Source organism: Anastrepha obliqua, chromosome 2 (genome assembly GCF_027943255.1).
Source record: "Anastrepha obliqua isolate idAnaObli1 chromosome 2, idAnaObli1_1.0, whole genome shotgun sequence".
NCBI lineage: Eukaryota > Metazoa > Arthropoda > Insecta > Diptera > Tephritidae > Anastrepha > Anastrepha obliqua.
In genome coordinates, this window is record NC_072893.1 from 93962428 (window position 1) to 93988886 (window position 26459).

At 38.3% G+C, this 26459-nt stretch overlaps 1 protein-coding gene across 1 annotated transcript in view; it reads left to right on the plus strand.

Annotated features, from left to right (window-relative positions):
* LOC129239506 (irregular chiasm C-roughest protein) overlaps window positions 1-13019 on the plus strand; it is an 89503-nt gene extending 76484 nt beyond the window's left edge. The window contains exons 5-9 of the mRNA XM_054875026.1: window positions 1337-1513; window positions 6332-6434; window positions 6790-6917; window positions 10005-10425; window positions 12102-13019. Of these exons, the coding sequence (XP_054731001.1) occupies window positions 1337-1513; window positions 6332-6434; window positions 6790-6917; window positions 10005-10425; window positions 12102-12802 (1530 nt within the window). The 3' untranslated portion in view covers window positions 12803-13019. The remainder of the gene's footprint in view (window positions 1-1336; window positions 1514-6331; window positions 6435-6789; window positions 6918-10004; window positions 10426-12101) is intronic.
* Window positions 13020-26459: the final 13440 nt, after the last annotated feature.

Sequence of the window (26459 nt, forward strand, 5' to 3'; positions counted from 1 at the left end):
TGGGTATCGCGGGTAACGAGACCTCTGACTCCTTAGCTAAGATGGGCTCTGAGGCCAACTTCTTTGGCCCAGAGCCCGTTTTGCCACTCCCTTCTGCAGCCATCACAGCCACGGTTAGCAAATGGGGAACTACCACCCACAAGTGAGCTTGGCAGGCTGAGAGAGGCTGCAGATGGACTAAACTGATGTTACCTGTCATGTCCGATCGACTGTCGCCAACCCTTCTGAGTGCAGACGGCTAGTTGGACTGATGACGGGCCACTTTCTGTGGGCAAAGCACATGTAAAGGTTGGGCATCTCATACAGTGTACTCTTGCCCAGCTTGTGAAGAGGAGGATGAGACGACGGACCACTTCCTGTGTGTCTGCCCCGCTTTCGCTCGAATCAGGTTTGAGGTCTGTGGCACTGATGTGTTAAGAAGCGACCATCTTGGCTCCTTGGCACCACAAGATCTACTCAGATTTCTTCGGGGTAGATTTAAAGAAAATTAAAAGGGAATCCAAGTGTAGTACAATGGACTTAATTAGTGTCTGAGTGCTGCACTAACTAGTTCTCCCGACAAAAAAAAAAAAGAAAAAGGGCACAATACGAGGCATGACCATTAAATTACCAGACTAACTTTGCTCCATGCAGCTATTTAGCATAAATCCTTCTGCTTCAATTGCAGTTCTTTTCATATTTGTAAATAAATAACATAGTTATGTTCTGGTTTCACCGGAAAAAACGTTGGCGTAAAATTGGCTCCACGAATTGTTCTCTCATTAGTTCATCTTCCTGCCTGAGCTCTGTTTTGATCGTGCGGGTCACACTGCTGTTTTTGTACTACAACTCTCCTTTACAAACTATATGTCTCATCATTCCCCTTTAGGCCACTATAGCAATATTTACAAACTGTAACTTTAAACTTGAGACATTTCACCGAATGATCACAGATGTTAATGCACAAGAAGCCATGAGTTCGTTAGCAGGTTTTTCAATAAGCTATAGTGTAACGTAGCGTCAGCGAAATCCTTATCATTGTGGGTTTAATATAATGCATTGCCATATTTCTATTAGTTGCCACATACATACATACACATAAATAGTGTTATTACGTATAACGGCCATAAATGTTTGTCAACGCCTATGGCAGCGTATCCACCTACATACATACGTACATACAAACATATTTCTGTGTGGTCTTCTCGCCGATATCTGAAAACTTTATCAAAGTACAGTTATGTGTTCGAGTAAAACCAGTTTAAATTAAAACTTTGAATTGCTGTCACCGCAGCTGATTATAATTCATAGCAATTTTCTAAATGTTCATTTTTTTTATTTCTTTCAATTTTTCCAGGTAAAATACGCACCAAAAGTTAAAGTGAGCATAATCGGCGGTGCGTTGGAGGATGGTCGTATACCGGAGTTTGCACAGGTGCGATTGGAGTGTAAAGCGGATGCCAATCCCAGTGATTTGCGTTATCGTTGGTTCATCAACGATGAACCAATTGTTGGTGGGCAAAAAACCGAAATGGTAAGTTACAACAAAAGCAATAAATGCATGCAAAGACTTTGGTTTTAAGAAATTAGTGCAGAGCAAATGCAGTGAAGTGAATTAATTTAAGCGTGCAGCTTAAGAGCGGGGCAAGGTGTACACATCTACATACATAAATTGCTAGTTTAGTGAACTGTAGTTAAAGAGCTGTTTGTGGTATGGTGCAACGCGGCATGCAGTGAATGGGAGCGCACTGAATTGGGTTGAGGTTAATGTGGAGTGGCAGTTGAAGCTGCAGCCGAGGTGAGTGCCGCTAGCAGAGACTATGTGTGTGTGTGTGGCGGTAAATATGGTATTTGATGTTGTTGCGCCACTACTGTTGCCGCTACATATAATTCGCATATCACAGGCCAATCAATTACGTCGCCGCCACAACTAGATTTGCTGCATTAAAAAGCTGCTTACTGCTGATTACGTATGTCGCGCATACTACACATATTTCTAGAGCAAATGCGGCTCTTATTGTTCTGGACTATTTTCCTTTTTGCTGCCAAAGCGATTACGCGAGCTATGAATGTTACGTGCAACCACGAAAGAAATTGCAACATAAATGGAGAGTTGGTAAAAGCGTTAGTCGTTTAGAATTTCTTCGCAGACAAGCATTTAAAAAGTTGAAACCAGTTCAGCTGTTAGAGCTGTCTTATAACAGCAACTCGGAGTGGGCGGACTGAAGAGAAATGGTTGCTGCTAGGATCCTAATCAATTGAAGCGATCACAAATTCAGGCACTGCCATATCACGCCGTTTTAATCTACGATTAATATTGGGTAGTCGAAAAAGTCGTTTCTTGTTTCTAATCAAACTTCAACTCATTTTTTTTTATATTTATAATGAACTTTATTAAACCAAATATGTACCATTTTGGTCGACCACCTTTTGCCATTTTTCTTCTAGAGACATTATTCCATCAGTGTAAAACTTTTGTGGTTTCTCGGCGAAAAACTGTGACAAGTAATTTGCACAGGCTTTTCTTAAAGCCAACTTTACTCCATTAAGGGAGTTCTGCATTGACCGAAACAAATGGTAGTCCGATGGTGCAAGGTCAGGGCTATATGGTGGTTGCATCAAAACTTCGCAGCCAAGCTCTCCCAGTTTTTGCCGAGTCATCAAAGATGTGTGTGACCTAGCGTTGTCCTGATGGAAGACGACGCCCTTTCTGCTGATCAGTTCTGGCCGTTTTTTTTCGATTGCTTGTTTCAATCTCATCAATTGTTGACAGTAAAGTGTAGAATCAATCGTTTGAGCAGGTTGGAGCAGCTCATAGTGGATGATTCCTTTCCAATCCCACCAAACACACAGCATAACCTTTCGAGGCGTCAATCCTGGCTTTGCGACCATTTGTTGAGCTTCACCACCCTTGCACTATGATCTTTTTCGCACATTATTGTCGTATTTGATCCACTTGTCGTCTCCTGTTACCATTCGTTTCAGAAATGGTTCGATTTCATTTCGTTTCAGCAAAGAATCGCAGATGTTAATTCGATCCATTAAATTTTTCACAGACAATTCATGTGGTACCCAAACATCGAGCTTCTTTTTGTAACCAGCCTTTTTTAAATGGTTCAAAACCATTTGATGATGAATATTTAGTGCCTTGGCGATGTCAGGGCAGCTTATGTGACGGTCCTGGTCCATCTTTCCTATAATTTCATCGACTTTTTCAACGATAGGTCGACCGGAGCGAGGTGCATCTTTCACATCGAAATTTCCAGAACGGAAGCGAGCGAACCATTGTTGTGCTACACGAACTGATACAGCAGCGTCTCCGTAAACTTCACAAATTTCATTGGTGGCTTGCGTGGCATTCTTCCTATTTTTATACAAAAATTTCAATATATAGCAAATTTCTTCATTATTTTCACTCATTTTTGAACAGCTATAACTTTTTTTCAACTTCTCCGAATTTAATTTTTTTTTTTTTTGGTTAAATGAAGCTTAAAATGTCATCTTTCCAACACCATATGATATGACACAATGTGATTGATAGCACTGGAGATAGATGACTCCAACGACATCTATTGACAAAATGCGAAAAGACTTTTTCGACAACCCAATATTACAAGCTATTGATGTTGGCTGTGGCTTTGTTTTTTTGTTTTTGGTTTGCTGTAATTTTTGTTATTACTTTTTGGTTTTGGTGAGTGCGCACTAAATTTGAATATCGCACCTCAAACAACTAGCACCCAAATGAAAATTGGTTTCATACAACGCCTCTTCTGACGCGAATATTTTTCCTACAACAAAACAAACACTAAGCATCAATCGAAAGGCAAAAGATGATGCGAAAGAATGTTAGCTTCATCACTGCAGTAGCGGCACAAATTATAAATGTTGCAGCAGTCGTTCAATTTACGTATTTGTGTGATTATTTAGGAAAAATATAATTTCACATATAAAAACGTATAGAACTAAACCAGTTACTGGCGCTGCAAAAAACCACAACCGTATTATTGCTACAACTAAAACCACCCAAAACCTGCCGCAGATGTTCTTTATCACTCCACCTCACCTTAAATTGCACTCGATGTAAAGAACAAATTACTTGCAAGAATTACTAACCAGTTGTCAAATGCTGCTTTTGTTGCTTGCTACTTGCAACCAGTTGATCAGCAACCGTCAGCAGCTGCAATCGCCTCTACAATCATAGGCATAGTAAACTTCCTGATTATATAAGCAGGTACGTGTATATGGATGTGTGTGTATGTGTGTGGCCAAAACAAGCTGTTGGTTCTCATAATTTGTTATGGCCTGACGTTTAGAAGGCGCTGGAAAAAGTAATCGGTGGCAGTTGAAAGCGACTAACTGCAGCTGAATCGGAGCTGAGTTATGGCCGTAGCGTTGGAAAATGCCTTAAAGCTAATATAGGGTGCCACATTAAGAACAGCCACCGTCAGATATGCGAAAAATAGTTTTTATTTAATATATAAAGGTTGGAGGTATAGAATTTTCGCTGATATTTAGGCTTTTTGACCGGCTTTTTACCGGCTTTCGCTCAGCTCGGAAATTACTTTGGATTTAGAAATAGCCGATGTTAAGGGAACACCCAGTACTAAACTAGCTGAATTATGCCAAATTGTACCCTGTTGGACTTTGCGACCGTCGAACGTGTTCGTCTATAAGTGACTGTTAAATATGTTGTGGCTTTCGTTTGGAGCACTGCATTTCACATTCGCGGCATATAGCATTTGCGTATTTTTAATTATCGCCAGTGCCATCGTCCTGCCCCACTGCGCTAAACTATATTTATATATATACATCCATAGACACGAGTAGTAGTGCATTTAATGGCGGCTATGAGGCTAACTGCAAGTAGAGTAAAGGGGAGTATGGGCCATGTTAAACACTACTATTAGCATCCGTTTGCCATTTTGTACGGCTACTACAATTCATATGGCAGCTTTTGTTGTATTCACATTTACGAAAAACAGGTAAGGAGTGCTGAATTCGGTGCGGACCGAAGTTTATATGTATACCTGCGTACATTTTAGTAAAGTTTTATTTGGGCTCACTGTTTATTTTTAGAGTTAAACAAACTCATAGGCGAGTTCTTGCTAGTAACATCAGACGGACCTACGAAAATTTAGTATCAACATATAAAAGTAGGCGTGGTTTTTATCAGATCTCAGTAATATTTAAATCGAATTTAAATGAGGTGGGCAGCAATAATTGTACCAAATGTAGGGGAGTTTTATTGCGTTGTTATAGGGATGCAAGCATTTACCCGCGAGCGAGCGTGGGATGCCTCATTTATATTAAATTTTACTACAATAATTTTACTTCATTTATAGCAGCCGTTTTCTGAGTTTTTTGAGTTTAGTCGAACAAAGTATAATATTTATGTCAAGTTGCATGGGATTATATTAATTTTTGATCGAGTTATCGTGCGCACGGACGGACGAACATACCCTCTAGGCATTTTGGTAAACATTGTAAGCCTTTTGGTAAACATATAGTTATGTCTATATATTAGGCCGGGTCGATTTGTGGGGAGGCAAAAAAATCGCCCATTGCTCTGTGAAAATCATATTCTAGGGATCAAAATAAGAAACTTTGCCGAAGGAACCATACCTCTAAAACGAATTCTGATGTCCCCCAATTTGGGTCGAACTTTTAGTGTCTTTTGTGGGGAGGCAAAAAAATCGCCCATTGCTCTGTGAAAATCATATTCTAGGGATCAAAATAAGAAACTTTGCCGAAGGAACCGTACCTCTAAAACGAATTCTTTTTTTTAGTTTCTTTTCTCATGTAAAGGCCAAAAACTGGTGATATTTTGAAATGATTGTATGGGGAACCCCCCAGGGGAGTTCCAGGGGGTGTGCCACTGGCATGGGTGGATCGGCCGTCCAAAGTTAGTGGCGGTCGGTCATACATTTGGACTCGATTGGAGCACTCTAAATGGGTCAAAGTGGGAGTTTTCGTTCGACCCAAATTGGGGGACATCAGAATTGGTTTTAGAGGTTTGGTTCCTTCGGCAAAGCTTCACAGAGCAATGAGCGATTTTTAAATCGACCCGCCCTACTATATATATCCCGATTCCTTCATGCTATTACATACAACAGGCGGGTGTAAAACAACAAACACTTAAAAAGTTACTTATACGTCCCGCTGACCGCAAATTCTATTTAATATTATTTTACCTATGTACAAAAGCTTTGACTCTGTATGTTGTGAAATTGTTATTGCTATTAATGCTTGATAAAGATATTAGTTTATATTTTAGAAATTCAATTTGTTAAATTTTTTGCATATTTTATTTAGCACTTTAATTTGCAACTTCTTTCTCTTCTTAATCTTGCAGGTCATTCGCAATGTCACCCGTAAATTCCATGACGCCATCGTCAAATGTGAGGTACAAAATACCGTGGGAAAGAGTGAAGATAGTGAAACGCTGGATATAAGCTGTGAGTAGTTAATACAAATCTTGAGTTCAAAAAAAATGCACATTCCTACATTAGTTTGAAGAGTTGTCGAAGAAATCCGTAGTGGTTAGCAAAAAAAAGAAAACTTTATCTTCATTTTTTATTTTTTCAAAAAGTGCTACTACTTTTAACTACCTCCGAGGAAATCCAGTCGGTTTTTACTGAGAATAGCAGGCGTAATAAATGGCACGAATGGCTGTGATTCTCTTCGCCAGCTTCTCAATTACATTTAATCTTTACACTCATAAGTAGTATAATTAATATTTACTAAGCTATATTCACCACTAATCACAAATTTTTCTGACGCTTCTCTCAAATTATACTTTGTTTTCAACAGATGCTCCCAATTTTCGTCAGCGCCCACAGTCGATCGAAGCAGACTCAGGTACATTAGTATCACTAAGTTGCGAAGTGGATGGTAATCCAACGCCAGATATTGTATGGATCCAACATCCAAGTGACAGGGTAAGTTAAATCTAAATTGGTAGTTTAATGGGTTTAAGTTGTCTGGAAGATACTTAAGACGCAAAAAGAAAGATTGCAAATGGGGTTAACTTCTTTACAAACTCATCTGAGAGTTTTTCGAGAAATAGGAATGTAGCTGATCCTTTTTCAACACATCTAACTCATAAATGCAACTTTTTAGTCTAGCGAATTCCAAACAAAAAGAGAAAAAGTACTCTGCCTTGTCATCCTTGTCAGCAGCACTCCCCGTACCTGTATGGGGAACGTTTATACTACTACCAAACAACAACAACATCAGTAGTTAATTCGTTTGTACTTCACCTTAGTCATAGTCGAGCTAGAGTTAGCTTTTTCGCTTAGAACCAGCTCCAAACTTAAAGTAACGAGAAGCTGTCACTAAAACTGCTCGTTATTTTATTCTGTGTACGGAGTTGCCTAATTTTACATTGTGTAAAATAAGTACCCGGAATTAAAAAAAAAACACATTTTTTCATATTATTCATCATTATTTGTTGGATCGCCTTCAAAATAGGCTCCTTTTGAGCCGATACAAATATTCCAACGAACAACCCAGTCATCCATGGCCCGCTGGTAGGCCGGCGCCGGGATGGCCTTCAGCTCCTTTAGCGAATTTTTTTTAATGTCTTCAATCGACTCAAAACGCCTTCCCCGAAGTGGCAATTTTAGTTTTGGGAAGAGAAAAAAGTCACAGGGTGCGAGATCTGGCGAATACGGTGGCTGTTCGATAGTATTTATTAAGTTTTTGGGCTTGTATTCGCGTACAATCAAGGCTCGGTGCGATGGCGCGTTGTCGTCGTGCAGAATCCACGAATTGTCCTTCCACAATTCGGGCCGTTTACGGCGAATGGCTTCACGTAAACGCCTTAAAACGGATAAATAATATTCCTTATTAACCGTTTGGCCCTCTGGAAGGAACTCAGAGTGCACCACGCCTTGGTAATCAAAGAAAACCGTGAGCATAACCTTCCCTTTTGACCGGCTTTGGCGTGGTTTTTTTGGATACGGCTCGTTCTCGAAGCGACATTCAGACGATTGCTGACTGGTTTGCATATCGTACTCGTAGACCCATGTCTCATCACCAGTTATTATGCGTTTCATGAACGTAGGGTCCGTATTAGCTCGGGAAACCATGTCTTCAGAGACCTCCTTCCGATGCTCTTTTTGCAAAAAATTGAGTAAAATTCGCCAAGTAAACAAAAGATCAACTCACTTTGACTGCAGAATAAAACACACTAAGTAATAGATCCCGTTCTAATAAGGCTTGTGCATTCAAGGACATGTGTACCAACATGAAAAAACCAAATTTGAAGTGTCAGGTATTCCCGGGAGAGTTTAAATTATAAATTCCGGGTACTTATTTTACACAATGTATAAATGTGTGCAGTAAGTTTCATAATAGTGTCAACACATTTTGTTAAAACAGTTCTGATGGTATCAGTGGTACAAAGTGCTGTGCTACGTAGTTACAGTATTCTACAGTAAGCACTATTTATTGAGAAAAACCACCAGATGGGCTCAATGCATACAATGATACGAGGGGTGCCTTTTATATTTCGGGATTCGGCAACGCTGGTGTTGCAATCTGGCAACTGACATCTGTATCGCAAAGTTTGACATTTTTTGGCCTTTACGTACTCAGAACGTTTTGAAATACCAGCGCTATGTGTGTTGTTTACAGTAACTTAAAAGATTCATCTCGGTCCAAAAATGGAATTAAATCGTGAACATTTTCGTGCGATCGTGTGAAGGTCGTCCAAAATCAGTTGTTGTTCCGAAAACCATTGATGCTGCGCGCGAACTGATATTGCAAGATCGTCATGTGACCTATCGTGAGATTGAGACAATCTTAGGCATTAGTGGGACCAGCATACATTCAATATTAAATAAACATTTGACTGTCCAAAAAATTTGTTCGCGTTGGATCCCACACAATTTGTCAATCGCTCAAAAAAAGGCTCGTGTCGATTGGTCGAAGGAAATGCTCAAAAAATACGATCGCGGGGCTTCGAAACACGTCTCATAGACGGTGACAGGTGATGAATCATGAATTTACGCGTATGAGCCCGAAAGTAAACAGCAGTCGACTGTATGGGTGTTTCAAGATGAGCCAAATCCAACAAAAGTTGTTCGCGCACGAAGCACTTCCAAGCAAATGGTCGCCTGTTTTTTCGGAAAAACTGGACATGTCGCAACCATACCACTAGAACAACGCAGAATAGTAAATTCTGAGTGGTACACAACTATTTGTTTGTCAGTTGTCTTCCAAGAAATTAGGAAAACCAATCGCCAAAGACGGATCACTCTTCACCAGGACAATGCGAGCTCTCATACATCGGCTCAAACAACTGCATTTTTGAGCACCCAAAACATCGAATTAATGGGTCATCCGCCGTATAGTCCTGACTTGGCACCGAATGACTTCTTTTTATTCCCGTACGTAAAAAACAAACTGAGAGGTCAAAATTTTTCGACACCTGAAGAAGCGATTGCAGCATTCAGAATGCATGTTTTGGAGGTACCTCATTCAGAGTGGCAAAAGTGCTTCGACAATTGGTTCAAACGCATGCAAAAGTGTATACATAGATCTTCATGGAGAATATTTTGAAAAACAATAAAGTGATTTTCGATGATTAAAATTAGTTTTTGTTCTCTAATCCCGAAATATACAAGGCACCCCTCATAAGCGGTCTATAGCCACAACTTCTCTATTCGTCACTGTCTGGAGTAAAGGGCTGAGAGAACTTTTTTTGGTTTTTTCGTATGTATTTATCTACCAGCTAAGCTTTTTGAACTTAGCGGCCTTCGCAGAAGTTGTTGGTACATTATTTTCAAATTACTTGAATACATTCTTATTATGATGGATAAAATGAATGCCATACCCTGCATTGGCTACTACAGTCCATAATAGTGCCGACAGTATGGGCTCCGGTACTTCTACTGTATTTTATTTAGCTAAGCCAACACTTGCGAAGATTTTTGAATGATACATTTTCAATAATGTAATTTTTTACATACATAACCTTGAATATATTTTATATTAATGTCGTAAACTCTCTCTTTTTCCAGGTTGTTGGCGTCAATTCTAATCTCACCTTCACCGTTAGCAACGAGACTGCCGGTCGTTACTATTGCAAAGCAAATGTGCCTGGCTATAAAGAGATCACCAGCGATGCGTATATTTACTTAAAGGGCTCGCCCACCATTTACTCTCCGGCCTACCAATTTGGCTGGGTGGGTGATACGGCGCGTATCGAATGTTCGGCTACTTCGGTACCTCGTGCACGTCACGTCTCTTGGACTTTTAATGGACATGAAATCAGCGCTGAATACGGGCACGACTATTCAATATTGGTGGATCCGGTACCGGGTGGTGTCAAATCGACTCTGATCATTCGTGACAGTCAAGCCTATCATTATGGCAAATACAATTGCACTGTGGTGAATGATTATGGGAACGATGTGCTGGAAATCAGTCTACAGGCGCAAAGTGAGTATTCAATGTGTGTATGCAGTTATTTGTAATTGTGTGGGGGAAAAAGACACGTGGAAGTTGGATTTGGTTGGCATTGTAAATAGTTCAAGGTTGAAGTAGAATTTAAATAAATTTTTTTGCGCGTTGGTATTTAATTTTAAGCAAAGAAATATAAAACTGAGTTTGAAATATGTAACTAATTTAAATTTGAGGTGCAAAACCACTTTAGTGGCAAACAAACTTTATAAATTTTACGATTTATTTTGAGTGTATGGAAAATAGGCTAGAATTTATTTTTATAGGATTTATTTAACGATTGGCATCCTAATAATTGGTTATGGAACTAAAGCCTTGGGGAAAAAATTTACCCTACGGCTACGTATATAAAAACAGATACCAGAAGATACGAGTATTAAAATTAAAGTTTGTGGTTTGTATTTGTTAGAGAACTTATCAGTTTAAATTTTAGTTATGGAAAACAATGTTGTACTGCCTAGCATAACTTTTACTTTTATTTATAGTTGGTACTGGTGTAAATACTGTTAAGAAGGTAAACATTTAACAGCCAGCGGCAATTAGCGCCCACATTGTTGGTGCGCTCAAAATCAGTCGGCGCATGCCTGACTTCTCTCGCAACTGCAACCGAACACTAAGATGTTGGGCTTATTACACTTTGTGGTCACAGCTACATTACGAGAAATTGCTGGGTAGATGAGCTAACTAGATAGGTTGCCCTCGAGACGTTTCTCCTCCCGGGAAATTAGGATTGGGGTTCCTGTAAAGGTAGGCTTCGCGTCCACTCAGGGAGCGCAAATTGGTAAAGTCGCGATGTCCTTCTGCCCTCGTATAGAAGGCGTTCGGAGCAACTTGTAAATTTAACAAAGCCCCTGCTATCGAATTTTGTGAGTGTCCTTAACGGACACTGTTAGGTATCCACGCGGTGAGACTTGTTAATGTTTCGAACCCTTCCTGCATAAGCTCTCTAGAGGACGAGGTAGAATAATCTCAGCACTTCGTCATTAGCTGCCCTGCTATCGCAGAGCTGTGATTCAAGTATCTCTGATCTCACCTTTTTCTTAGACCTACAGATATAGGAGGTTTGGATATCACACACCTGAGGAATTTCATCAGTAGCTTGAAGCGGTTAACGCAAACTTTATTCAGTCACCATTCGGCCATCAAAATAAACTTACGGAAAAACTTTTGAGCTCTCGAAAAACGCTTGTCGTAGTTTTTAGACGCAATATTACCCCTTAAATTCCTTTAGTTTATTAATTTTGTTGAGAAAATCATACAATTATTGCACCTCATACCAGGCCAAGGATTTTTTTTTGCGCCAAGAATCGACAGTCTTCACAGACTCGCGCAATACTGAGAATACACATCCCTCCATCGTTGCTTAGTAAAAGTATATTTAAGTTTTTATGTGTGATAAAAATTAATCAAAGATTTTTGTGTTTAGCTTTATCTTTTTTATATCTGATTTCATACTGAAATTCAAAGGAAAATTGTACATACGAAATGTTACTCAAATGTAAAATGTTTGTTATGCAAAGTTAAACGCTCCTGAATGTAGTGAACTGAATAAAAAACAAATAATTTTAGGATTTTTTAAAGCGGCTGATTTAACATAAATTTTCTTTAAATAACAACTTAATTTATTTTTTCCCACCCCTCTTTTCATCCAACAGAAACCATATCGCCCATGATGATCATCATCGGGGGTACCTCAGTCGTCGGCTGTGCCATGATTCTCATAATTATCATCATCGTCTATTTTAAATGCAAGAAGCGCACCAAACTTCCACCGGCCGATGTAATCAGCGAGCATCAGATCAGTAAAAATGGCGGTGTAGCTTGTAAAATGGAAGCCGGCGATCGTACTTCCAACTATAGCGACCTCAAAGTGGACATTTCCGGTGGTTATGTACCCTACGGCGACTACACCACACACTATAGTCCGCCGCCGCAATATCTCACCACCTGCTCCACCAAGTCGAATGGCAGCTCCACTATACTACAAAATAATCACCACAATCATTTACAACAACAACATATGCAGCAAACACTACAACACCATCAACAAACTCCACCACCACAAACAGTGCCAATGAGTTTCCTATCGAACGGCAGTGCGAGTGGCAGCCTCACGAGTAGTATCGTCGGTTCACGCGAAATACGTCAGGACAATGGTTTGCCGAGCTTACAATCGACAACAGCGTCAGTGGTGAGTTCGTCGCCAAATGGTAGTTGCAGTAATCAGAGCACAGCGACACATGTCATCTCCAGCTCAGTGGCGATGAGTGTAGATCCACGGTACAGCGCCATTTACGGCAATCCATATTTGAGATCATCCAACTCGTCGTTACTGCCGCCACCAACAGCGGTTTAGGGAGTGAACAGCGTAAGTGGTTGGAAAATGCTGTTGATGGTGTAAGTGTAAGGAAAGACTCATACAAACAACATAAATAGTCGCGTAGAATTCAAAGACTGATCTCAAAAGCATTAATAATTTTGTGAACGGCGCGCAAGTCGATCGCATTACCCTTTAGACGCCAGGTAAGGATTAGGATTTTTAGTTCAAGAATATATGTATTTGGATTGTGAACAGCCTTGCAATTCGTGTTGAGCAACTAGTTAAAAAAAGGTGTTAATAAAAAATTTTAAAAATAGGCTTTTAACGGCAAAAAGTAGTTTGGTTCAAGCAAACAATTGTAACACTTTTTGCAATCGTTGACCTTTGTTGGTACTTTATCGTTCAGATTTATCAAGTTTTAAGATTATACAAATCTCCTCAGAATTATTTAAAAAAAATTTCGAAAATACATAAATATTGCATTAGTACTCTGCTTAAAACATGACTCAAATCAACTCGGCTGCTATTAAAAGCTTTTCATTTTATACTGCGCAAGGGAGTTAAAGAAAACGTTTATAAAAGTACATCAGTTTTAAATAGGAAAAGTTACAAAACTTATATCTTATTTAACATTTTTTTGCGTGATTTCTCCTTTAACAATGCATCCAATGTACTGGTATATTCTTGCTCCTCAACCTTTACAAATCTTTACTAACATTGAAATTAATTTCAAAAACTTCAAAGTACAGCAATGTTTCCCCTCTAAATCCTTAAAGCCGTGTGCCCGCTATCTGTTTTAAAATTTCGACAGATTTTCATACACAATATCTCAACTTTCATCGCTGGATTTTCCACGTTGACACCGTCATTGGTTGCTAAGGTAGGCATGTCGGTTTAATCCCTTGGCAGCAGAGGTAACAAATCGTTTGAAGCCGCTCAAGCACAAGAGTATGGCGATGTCAGCATCTGTACACAGTTTTATTATTTTGGGGAAACGAAAGTGAATGTGAGAAAAAGTGTGAGAAAATGTGTGCATAAAGTTCAAGGCAAAGGTGGTATGCAGCTCAACAGCGAATGGTTAGCTGAATTGCGCTCACATAACGTAAAGTAGGCATTTATTTGTACAAAGTAAAAACTTTTTTGATTACCAAAGCAGAAAAAAAGTCAGCACATTCATACCCAGAAACAAATCTCTTATGTTGACTGCACTGCACTGCACAGAAGCTTGGGGTTATTTCCAAAGACGTTGTTAAAATATTTGTTGTAGAAATGAGGTTTTCAGTATATAGGAAGCCATTAAAGAGAATAATAAATTTGAATATTATTTAAGACTCATACGTAATACATTTCGCAATAAACTCTCGAACTTCATGCATAGGTACATATATATGTATGGGCGGCCGTCATAGCCGAATGGGTTGGTGCGTGACTACCATTCGGGAGTACGTCGGTTCGAGTTTCCGTGCATCAAACAACAAAATTAAGAAAAAGAGTTTTTCCTAATAGCGGTCGCCCCTCGGCAGGCAATGGCAAACCTCCGAGTGTATTTCTGCCATGAAAAAGCTCCTCATAAAAATATCTGTCGTTCGGAGTCGGCTTGAAACTGTAGGTCCCTCTATTTGTCGAACAACATCAAGACGCACGCCACAAATAGAAGGAGGAGCTCGGCCAAACACCCAAAAACGGTATACGCGCCAGTTATATGTATGTACATACATTTTCACCTATTAAATATTTAACTTAATTTGGTTTTATTATTGTCTAAGCGATTTTTAGTTTATTTAAACAAAACGCACTGCGAGCTCAAATATTTTTCTTGTGAAAAAGCCACGCATTCGCACTCATACCACCACACCGTAGAGAGTTGAGCATTTGAATATCTCTCAAAAAACCATTCGGATGGAAATATTCGCAATTTTCCATTAACTTTTCGGTAAAACCCAACTAAATTCGATATGAAGTAGAAATAATATAATATAAATTCCATTCGCTTTTGACTACAAATACTGCAAATATTTTTTTTTTAATTAAGCCGAACAAGCGGAACGAAAAAGGCTTAAAATCACAAACAGTAATGGATGGGAATTAATGGAAAATGCTAAAAGCTTCAACCGAGCCAAGCTGCCCGGTTATAATTCAAAAGGGCAGGGCAATTACCAGTATTACTTAGATTTCGAGAAAAAATTGAACAATGAAAACTCTTTTGCTGAACTCCAAAAATATTTATGTACGTTCGAAATGCATTTTAATATTTTTGAAAAATTTTTTGTTCTTTTTTTCTTTCAAATAAAGAGGATATTTGGTATTTAGAAGAGAATTCAACAAGCATGCGCCAGTAAAGACTTAGCAAATTTCGATATGCAAAATAACTAAACTCAAAAATAAAAGCAAAAATGTTACTATTTATGGTATTACAGCAGGATGCTAGAGGAATAAAATATAGCCCGGATCCTTAAAAGCTACTATTTACATACATACGCGCATACAAACACTGAGTATACAAACCTACAAAGCAAACTTGTCTACTTACTTAGCATTTATTAGTGTTAATAGGAAATTACAACAACAACAAAAATAACTACATACATATGCTTGAACTGAAAGTTAGTGGAAGTAAAAAATTACATGAATCCAAAAATTATGTCCTACTTCAAATAGTCCAAATTTTGCTAATACTCAACTACAGATGTAATACTTTTAATATAATCGTATTTATAAAGTTCAAAAAAATAAAACAAAAAAATATATATTAAAAAAAAACATTCTAAGCATATGTAGATGTATGTATGTATTTGCTTAAGATATTATTAGCAGTTAAAGTTTATGTTAAGCATCAGCATTTCAATGCCACAGTACCTGATAGTTTTAAGCTTAGAAAGAAACAAATATTTAAGAGAAACTATCGAGTAATATTACCGTTATATTATAAGTAACTCAGATATTATTACTTACGCATTGGTGAAACAAAGTTTGTAGAAGCTCAATAACTGTTCTGGGTGCATATTTCTTCAATTCTTAGGATGTCAGTGAAGTTTAAATGAAAGTGCAAACTACAATTCAAATGCTAACAAAGAAATTTCAATGAAAGTAAAATGCAAACTGCGCTTTTTTCCTATGTCAGCTCATTTAATACAGGGTGAGCTAGAAATAATTTTACAATCCCTGCAATGGCATCGAAAGCTTCTTTGGTACAGACAAACGAAAAATTAATTTGAATAAATTTGGCAAAAATTTCCTTCTGTTCCTTTAGTGCGTCGTGAGTTTCGTTTTTCTTCATCTGGTCGTCCTGCACCGAATCATTGAGCGTGGCAAGAAGTTAGAGTGTCTAAACATCGACACCTTTTGGCATCGGCACATATTCTTTGCCAGAAATTTTGGCAATATTCCCTTTCGCGTGAGTTGTAAGAGCAATCAGCTAATGGAATTCCGGAAAAACGTGTTCTCATTTTTGGGCATAAGACATTTTTCCATTTTTAGATCATACAACAGATGTGTATACACATACATAAAAAATATTTTAAATGACCTTAAAAAATAATGTTTTTTATGTTTATAGTGTTGTCGCTTCTTGAATAAATTCTGCCAGTGCCATCGTGCACATCTCGTGTTTTTTGCGCTTTGCAACAGATTCTGCATCACCGCCTGATGCTTCCAATTCAAGGAGCATTTTTTTTTTTTTGTATGGAGATGGCAAAAAGCATTGAAAGCCGAAAAGTGTGGGACTTGTCTTTCGACTCCCCACTAAAAACCCACCCCAGCAGCTCCATTTCCCTCCCACGGGACGCCGTTAGGTAATACTTCGCGGGAGAGGGAGCGGCCTATTGCCTCTTCTTGAAATTGTGTGCTGTTGTTCAGCACGTCGTAGCTTGGTAATTACTTACCATTTAGTATTAATTCTAGAAGGGAGAGCGGCCTATTGCCTCTACCTGAAAATCTGCGCTGCTGTTCAGCGTGACGTAGTTTGGGGATTCCTAATACCGTTAAGTGTTATTAGGTACTATTTCTTGGGAGGGGGTGTGGCCTATTGCCCCTACGTAAAAATCTGCGCTGTTGTTCAGTGCGACGCAGCTTGTTAATTACCATACTTTCCATGTTACTGACAGCGGACCAGTGTTCTTCTGAGTCAAGTATGATGTCTACTAGGTTACTAACCATTATTGGCTTCCCAACCCTATCACTCAAATCTACTCTTTTCAGCTCAAAACGAGGGCAGACAAAGAAAACATGTTCTGCATCTTCAACTAGACTGTCGCAAAAGGTGCAGTACGGGTCATCTTCGTGCTTAAATCTATGCAGGTAAGCCTTAATGCATCCATGCCCACTATGTACTGATATTCGGAATCAATCGATATGTCCATCGACCCTTCATGGAGTTCCTCCATTCCTCCTGCCAAGTACGGATGCTTCGCTCCCGTTCAATCCGTCGGTTAGTCAGCTGTGCTGGATCCGCACGATGTTTTTTTATTTCTTCGAATTCGAGTGCAGTCAGCTTAACTGGTAGCATACCCGCGAGGACCAATACAGCATCCTCCGATACTGTGCGAAATGCACAGCACACCCTGAGGGCACATAACCGGTATACCGATTTAATGCCTTTCATGTATGTGCTGCAGTTTGTTGCTTCGACCCAGGCTGGTACCGCATATAGCAGGATAGACGATACCACACTGCTAAGCAACTTCCTAGAGCCTGCTTAGGTCCTCTCGTATTCATCATAATACGTGTCAATGCAGTTACAGCCTTCGCTGCTTTATCGCTGGTGTATGTTAGGTGCTGTTTAAAACTCAACCTGTGGTCAATCATTACCACAAGATATTTGATGTACAGCTTAGACTCCAGTGCATGGTCTCCTACTCTGAGATTTGCTGTTTAAACTATTTTCCTGCTACTTATGAGAGCTGCCTCGGTTTTATGGTTTGCAAGGCTTAAACCACTATTGCGCAGCCAATATTTTGTGATTTCGACCACTTGGTTGCAAATCGCTTCAGCCTGGTTAAGGAATTTAGCAACGACTACGATTGCAATGTCATCAGCAAACCCTATTATTTTGGATCCTGGAGGTAGTTGAAGACGCAAGACTCCATCGTACATTATATTCCAGAGGAGTGGGCCCAACACTGACCCCTGTGGAACTCCTCCGGTTACTCTGTACCTTTTCATTCCTTCGTCGGTTTTGTATTGCAGCACTCTGTTAGTGAAGTAGCTTGCAACCATTTTCCGAATGTAAACTGGGACTCGGAAATTCGCCAGCGCGAAGCCTTATGAATGAATGAACGGGCACACTCAAGGTGGATTTGTACATATAGCGCCGATGGCTGCATGCCGCTTCATTTCTTGATTTAAGTTGCAGTCCTCCATGTTTTATCTAGAAAAAAAAGACATATAGTATACATATGTGCATGACCTCAACTAACGTCTGCACCCTTTATATACTCGGGAAAAGATGAATTCTTGTTTGCCGGCTATTAACTCAACCAAATGATTTTTATTTACAATTTAAGTTTGTTAACCACAGCCGACTAGAAATTTAATGTTTTTCTTTCTTTACGTTACAATTTGTTAATATATTTATACTAAAATAAAGGAGTCGTACTTCTCTGTAAGCAAATTCTACCGTACAGAACAAACCTTGTTTTGTATAGTTGCGCCTTTCTTTGCACCTATAAGTCTCTAACCTCCTGTCTCTTTAAATTTGAAAATAGTTTCTCCTAACTCCATTAGCCTATTTAACATTTTTAACGCTTAAAGGCAACGAATAGATTGATCTGCGGGCATATTTTTCAGTTTGCCGTTTAGTGAATTGTGTTTTTTGCTCGAACATGCAAAAAGTGTTTTTTATTGAATTTTTTTTATATGAAAGTAGCATGCGATAGCTTATCGTAAATGGAAAAAAGGGTTATAGAAAAGTTTACATTAGTAATTCGGCTTTCTCTGTTAACATAGCATTTTCTGTTAGGCCATCAAAGTTGACGGAGCTTATGAGTTTTGCATGAAAATTTAATCATTCAAATGTAACTACGCAATAATAATAGCACGAATATGCTTGAGACCTCCATATTAGTCTTTAAGAAACACATTTCAATCTTTCATATACAAACTTAATTATGCAATTTGTTTTCGGATAACATTTTTGCTAGATAAAAAAGTGATTTTGAGTGATGGAATTCTTTAGTTCGCCCTTTACGCACTCCATTTCTCGTCTGTTTATGGATTGCAGCTGTCTAGTTTGCAAGTGTAAAATATGAACGGCGTACGACGCCATTAGCAAAAATTTTAAATTTTCCGATAGGGTGTTTCATTTTCATCAAGTTAGAGATAGCAAATACTCTGTTCATTCCGATTGATAAAATTTATAGTTATGAAGGATTTTTCAATTGAATTTCTAAATTTAACGCTGGCATCCTTCCATAAATGCTGCTTTTCATTTAATCCCAGAGCAGTTCACTCCAAATACTACCTTAACGAATGTCGCTTCGTATCTTAGTGTCTTACAGCAAAGAGAAAAAGAAAACAAATAAATTGTATGCAACAAATAAAATACAAAAATAAAATCACTTCTATGTAAACCTATTAAATACTATTTAATGAACATTGTTAGGAAGAATTGGCTATACAGTGAGTGCTTAATTATCTCTTATAGCCACTGAAAACAAAAACGAAAAACAAAAAAAAAACAAAACAGTGAATGCTTTAGTCGTTGCTTTATTATCATTATGAATTATTTTTAATTTAATTTTTAAATAGTTTTTGTACGCATTTTTAACTTGCTCATTATAAATCTTCGATTACAACGACATACCCGTAATGGACTATGAATAAGTTCGTGCGGTTTTTTTTCGAAATTTGAAACTTTATTGACGTAAAATGGTTACAAATTTAATATTCAAAGTATTGTCCATCGCTTACTACTACTTTTTCCCATCTTTCTGGCAATTCACGGATTCCCTTTGTGAAAAATTCGGTCGGTTTTGCCGCAATCCACGAATCGATCCATTTTTTGACTTCATCGTAATTACGGAAGTGCTGGTCAGCCAGGCCATGTTGCATCGATCGGAAGAGATAGTAATCGGATGGCGCAAGGTCTGGACTATAAGGCGGGTGGGGTAGGACATCCCATTTGAGCGTTTCTAAGTATGTTTTGATCACTTGTGCAACATGTGGCCGAGCATTGTCATGTTGCAAAATAACTTTGTCGTGTCTATCGGCGTATTGCGGCCGTTTTTCTCGCAGTGCTCGGCTCAAACGCATCAATTGTCGTCGGTAGACATCCCCCGTAATCGTTTCATTCGGTTTCAGTAGCTCATAATACACAACACCCAGCTGGTCCCACCAGATACACAGCATAACCTTCAGGCCATGAATATTCTGCGCCGACGTCGATGTTGAAGCATGGCCAGGGTATCCATACGTTGCCCGACGTTTTGGATTGTCGTAATGGACCCACTTTTCATCGCCAGTCACAATTCGATGCAAAAAACCCTTTCTTTTGTGCCGTTGAAGCAGTTGTTCGCATGCCATAAAACGGCGTTCAACGTCTCTTGGCTTCAATTCATACGGCACCCAATGGCCTACCTTTCGGATCATTCCCATGGCTTTTAAACGTTTGGAAATGGTTGATTGATCAACTCCCAAAGTTTTTGCAACCTCTTCTTGCGTTTGAGCCGGATCTTGATCGAGCAATTCCTCCAATTCGGTATCCATGAACTTTGGCGGCGCACCCTCGCGTTCTTCGTCTTCCAAGCCAAAATCACCACTTTTAAAGCGTGCAAACCACTTCTGGCACGTTCGCTCAGCTAGAGCATGCTCACCATAAACTTCCACCAAGATACGATGACTTTCGGCTGCTTTTTTCTTCATATTAAAATAATGAAGAAGAATTCCCCGCAAAAACACATTATTTGGCACGAAATTCGACATTTTCAAGTGTGGTAAAAATATTGTTGTTTACGCTTCAAATAAAAAACTTATACTGACGTTTGTGCCTTACGACAGTAGCTCTCCAATGAATGTTTGGAAATGTGGATCGATGGAATAATAATCAAGTTACGCCATCTGTTGTAAAACCGCACGAACTTATTCATAGTCCTATTACTAACCTAGACTACCTTATCTTAAAATGTACGTACATATACTCTGTGGGCAAAAAGTAAGGTGAATTTATTTGTCAAACTTCGCGGGATTAAAATTTTGCTCTAGTTATTTTTTTCATGAGTTGGCAGTACTGTTAATAACATCTGGGCCAACTTTCATGTGAATGTCATTATCAGTAATATATTTACGCTTGTGTTTACCAAACGACCAAGAGTGCATTTTTCGATTTTTACAATGTCTGATTTGATTGAGCAGAGAAGTGCCATCAAATTTTGTTTGCGGAATGAAATTTCGGCTGCGGAAACGTTTAGCATGCAGAAGGCATTTGGTGATTCGACCATGTCGCAGAAAAATGTTTATAAGTAGTCCAAAGACTTCAAAGAGGGTCGAGAACGTTTTGATGACTTGGAGCGCTCCGGACGACCATCGACGTCTACAGATGACCAACACTTCAATAAAGTGAGGCAGTTAGTGCTCAAAAATCGTCGGTTTACTGTTAAAGACCTTACTGATATGATCGGAATATCAGAAGGATCTGTGAAAACCATTTTGAAAGACCATTTGGGCCTACGAAAAGTCAAATCTCGGTTGGTACCGAAAACTCTCAATTTCTTGGAAAAAAGTCGTCGCGTTGATGTGAGTGAAACAATGCTTCTGCTATCAGGACAAGCTCAAATGCATCATTACGGGAGATGAGACTTGGATTTATACTTACGACCCTGAAACAACCGACCAATCAAGCGAATATCGTGCTAAAGGCGAGGCCAGACCGAAAAGAGCACGTCAAAGTCGTTCAAAAATAAAAGTCATGATGACAGTTTTTTTAGATTTTCGTGGTGTGGTGCACTATGAATTCCTTCCACCTGGCCAAACTGTTAATAAGGAATATTATTTGAGCGTTATGCGTCGTTTACGTGAAGCAATTCGTCTAAAAATACCAGAATTATGGGCCAACAACTCTTGGTTTTTGCATCACGACAATGCACCGTGCATTTCGCCAAAAATTCCACGCATATCGTTCCGCCTGATTTGGCTCCGTGTGACTTCTGGCTATTCCCAAAACTCAATACTCAAACTCCGGGGAACGCGTTTCGAGTCGATTGAGGAGATAAAAGCTGAATCGAAGAAGGTGCTGATAGATATACCGGAAATGGACTATTTGGCATGTTTCGGGGATTGGAAAAATCGTTGGTATAAGTGTATTTTATCGAGAGGGGATTATTTTGAAGGGGATGAAATTGATTTACGAGAATAAATAAAGATTTTTCATTTTACAACCAAATTCACCTTACTTTTTGCCCACAGTATATGTATGTAGGTATGTTCAACATACAAGGAGTGTGATTGCGTTTGAGTGCGATATTTGAATTGTAAATTCTGTTGGGAAAAATTAGTTTTTTATGCACATACTACATACATACTTGTGTATGTGTGAGAGCTCATAAAAGGAAAAAATGTTAAAGAGTTTAAGAAATACAATAGTTTAGTTTATTTATATGTATATATGTATTGTCTCTTAAGTAAATGTATCTTCTAAGTAAGTGATCCGCAATTAAATATATTTGTAGTGCATACCTGTAAATTTGCGTTTGTTCGTATGGAAGAATGCGTCGTATGTCCTCAGCGTGTTTGATAAACTTCCGTTCAAAGCGCTTTAGTTTCTCGAATTTATTCTAAATAATATCAGATTGTAAAGCTATTCAAGCATTAAGTAATTCACATTGTAAATGATTCATTAAATACAATATTATTGTGCATTCATTCATTCATGCAAGTAATTTGTAAATTCATTAGATTTGCATATGTATATGTGTATATGTATCCAAGCTCACCACTTATCAGTTAAGCCTGTATATTCCTAATTTGCATTGATCGATGATTATAGTATTACTTAGCTTTAGTTTTTGTATGAGCTTATCGAAAAACAAAACAAATCAAAACGAAACAAAAAATATCTAAATAATTCATTAAAATTATTTTAAGTGCTTTACATATTTAGCCTATACATACATACCATTTGTAGATGCATATATAATATAATATTTATGTAGTATATATGTATGTATTTGTATAGCATCCGTTTCAATAGCAATTTCAATAAAGCCTCTAATCAATTGGTCCAACAAAGGCGCAGGAAGAAAATGTCGCTTTAAAAAGCTTTTGTAAACACGCAAGCAATACAAAAACATACACATTCATACATACCAACATTTACATACACACATACACGCACCACATGCAAACTCTGATTAATGTATATTTGTATTGAATTATATTTATTATTAATAATACATACTCACTTCCACATACTCACACATACATACGTACTACATATATGCAGAACACACACAAACATATATGAAATGATGGATGAGTTTACTGCTAGCTTGCTAAGCGAGAATTATAAGAAAAGAAAATTTAATAAAATTGAGAAATTAAAAATCAACTCTGGTGAATTTTATTTTATTACAAAATAAGACGGTAAGTAAATTACTTGGGTGGCATAAATCAATAATGAAATCAATAGAGATGATGTCTTTTCACATTTAAATATAATATGTACTATACAGTCAAAAAACCCTCATAAGCGAATACTGATTGCCGCCCACTTTTTATCCGCTTATAGGAAGTGCATTTTTCAGTACACCACATAATGTTTCTGGTTGAAGGCTCAGTATTTCATCTCGAATATTTCGCTTCAGCTGTCTAATAGTCTCTGGTTTATTAAGATACGCTTTGTCTTTTAAATATCCCCATAAAAAAAGTCGGGCGCAGTCAAATCTGGCGAAAGAGGTGGCCAAGGGAAATCTGAATTTTTGGAAATCAGACGTTTAACAAAAATTTCACGCAGCAGCTCCATAGTTTGCCTAGCAGTATGCGCAGTTGCTCCATCTTGTTGAAACCACAAATTAGGATACTGCTTCGCCATTGACCGCAAAAAGTTTTCAATCAATGTTCTGTAAGAAACTCCTGAAATCGATTCCGGCGTTTGATCCTCATTTTCCAAGAAATATGGACCAATTACTCTAGTGGCCATAACACCGCACCAAACAGTACATTTAGATGGGTGCAACTGATGTTGGTGTGTTGCCCTTGGATTTTGAGAGCCCCACAATCTAGAGTTTTGTTTGTTGACATAACCATTTAAATGGAAATGCGCTTCATCCGACATCAAAACATTACTTACAAAAATCAATTTGTGTGGCTTATTGTGTAAAACGAAGAACTCGACAATTTTAACGCGTTGTGTTGCACTGTAGGGTTCCATAATAAATTTCCAACAATTCAATTATAACCTACAAAAAGAGAAAAATAAATATATCAAAAAATAAAAAAGTTATTTGTGCTTAACATTAGTAGGTATTATTTGGTCCACCCTGTATTTCCTGCTTGTATTCTCTCGTCGATTGTAATGCTCATTGCTTTGCCGTGGCTTAGTTTAAACCCCAAATACGTGAAAGTTTTCAACGCTTCAAACTTATATGCCCCGATTTTGATTGTACCAGGCACCGGAACGTTTTTTCTGGGCATCAAAATATATTTTTCCTCCTCTCGTTAGTTCTCAATCCAATTTAACCGGTTTCAATGTCACAGAAAGTATTTGCTAATGCATCAAGGTTTTTGCTGGTTATCGCAATATCATTCGCTTCCGCGTATATTTGTGTAGTTCTGTTACGTCATATATGCCTATTTCTGTGTGCACCAGTTACTTCGCCTATTGCGAAGCACAGTAAAAGATTAAAAACGGTTGAGAAAAGCGTGTCGCCTTGCCTAACTTCAGTCTGTATTTTAAAAGCCTCAGATAATCTGTCTTGTACCGAAACCCTCGATTCGGTATTACGCAGAGCCATCAGTACCATGTGCGTCAATTTTTTGGGAACTCCGCCTTACTCAAATATTACAGGTATATTCATTATGTTAATGCTGTAAAATGCTTGCTTAAAATCAATAAACGGCGTTTTTCCATAGACTGTTTTAGGCAGAATATTTGATCTGTCTCTTCCGGGTCTGAAGCCACATTGGTATTCTGGTAAAACTTTTTCGGCATAACTAAGAATCCTTTCGTTGTCGATTTATGCTAGTCATTTATATGTTGTATTGAAAAGCGATATTCCGCGATAGTTTTTACACTTTGTTTTGTCGCCTTTTTTAAGGATTGGTATTATAAGGGGCGTCTTCCATTCACTAGGCACCATTTCATCTTTCCATATCAGCGTCATCAGATGATGTAATTTTTCCATAAATACCACGCTTCCATTTTTCAAGAACTCGCATGTAATCTCGTCTTCTGTAGGAGATTTAAAATTTTTCATTTGGTTAACCATTTCTACTATCTAAGTTAATGTCGGGGAGTTCTAATCTTCTTCTATCATGCCCAGACAGCGACTGCCTACATGTGAAACGACACCATTCGCCGGTGTAACTGCTCTGGCATTGAGCAGCTCCTTAAAGCGCTCCACCCATCTTTGTATTACTTCTTGTGAATCAGCAAGTATTTTATTCTTCTTGTTTGACGCGTTGTTGAAAACCTCTCTTTTCTACTTTGCTATTAGAATTTGCGAGTTTCTTTTGTTCCAAAATTTTCACAAATGGTCTATAGTTTTTTTTTAAGACTTCTCTTTTCTTCTTCTAACAGATTTTTGTTATTGTACAATTTTTCTTTTTTCACTAAATAAAGGGTGGCTAAATTTCAAGGGCCGATGTTGAATGTGAACCATACCTGAACGTATGGACACCAACGGTGTCGGTTGGACTTCTTTCTTTGGGGTTATTTGAAAGAAAAGGTACTCGTATACGTCGATAAGCCAGCAACAATTCAAGAGCTAAAGGATGCGATAATTCGGCACATTAACGGCATAGAACCTCAATTATGAAAATTTTAACCATCGGATGGAGGTGTGCCGCCGAGGCCGCGGCTGCCGTTTGGCCAATATTTTGTTCTATACCTAATTAAGCGATACCAATATTATCATGATAAAGAGAAATGACAATAATTTCCTAAAAAAATGTTATTTTATTCAAAATCAACACCGGCCCTTGAAACTTAACCACCCTTTATTTCTTCTGCTCTACGGATTTTCTTATTCATCCAGCTCTTTCTAGCTTCATTCTTCATTTCTATGAATTTTTCGCATTCTTCATCAAATTAATCTGAGTTTTTTTTCACTGTTTTCCCAATTGTTATTGATGCAGCAGATGTGATTGAGTATTTCAAAACCCTCCACACTTCCTCTATATTATCGGATATCTTATTATTGTTTTTTATTTTGTTTAGATTATCAGTATTGCATTTCTTCTTTTTCGAACCTCTGGCTTTAGCCACGTTTGAGAGTTTTTGACGAAAGTTAGCTCTTATCAAGCAGGGGTCGTTGGCGCAGTTTGGTCCCCTGAGGTCCAGCTACGCTTGACGTAAAACTTTCGATACTTATTTTAGCGTTAAAGTCCCCCAATACGACAATAGTGTCGTACTCGCTTGATTTAGTAATAATGTCTTCCAAAGCAGAAGTTTACGTCCTCTGTCGGTGCATACGCTGATACAAGCGTTACGTTGCTAATTGGTTCAAATTCCATAAATTTGTCTTTCATTCGTATATTCATCCAA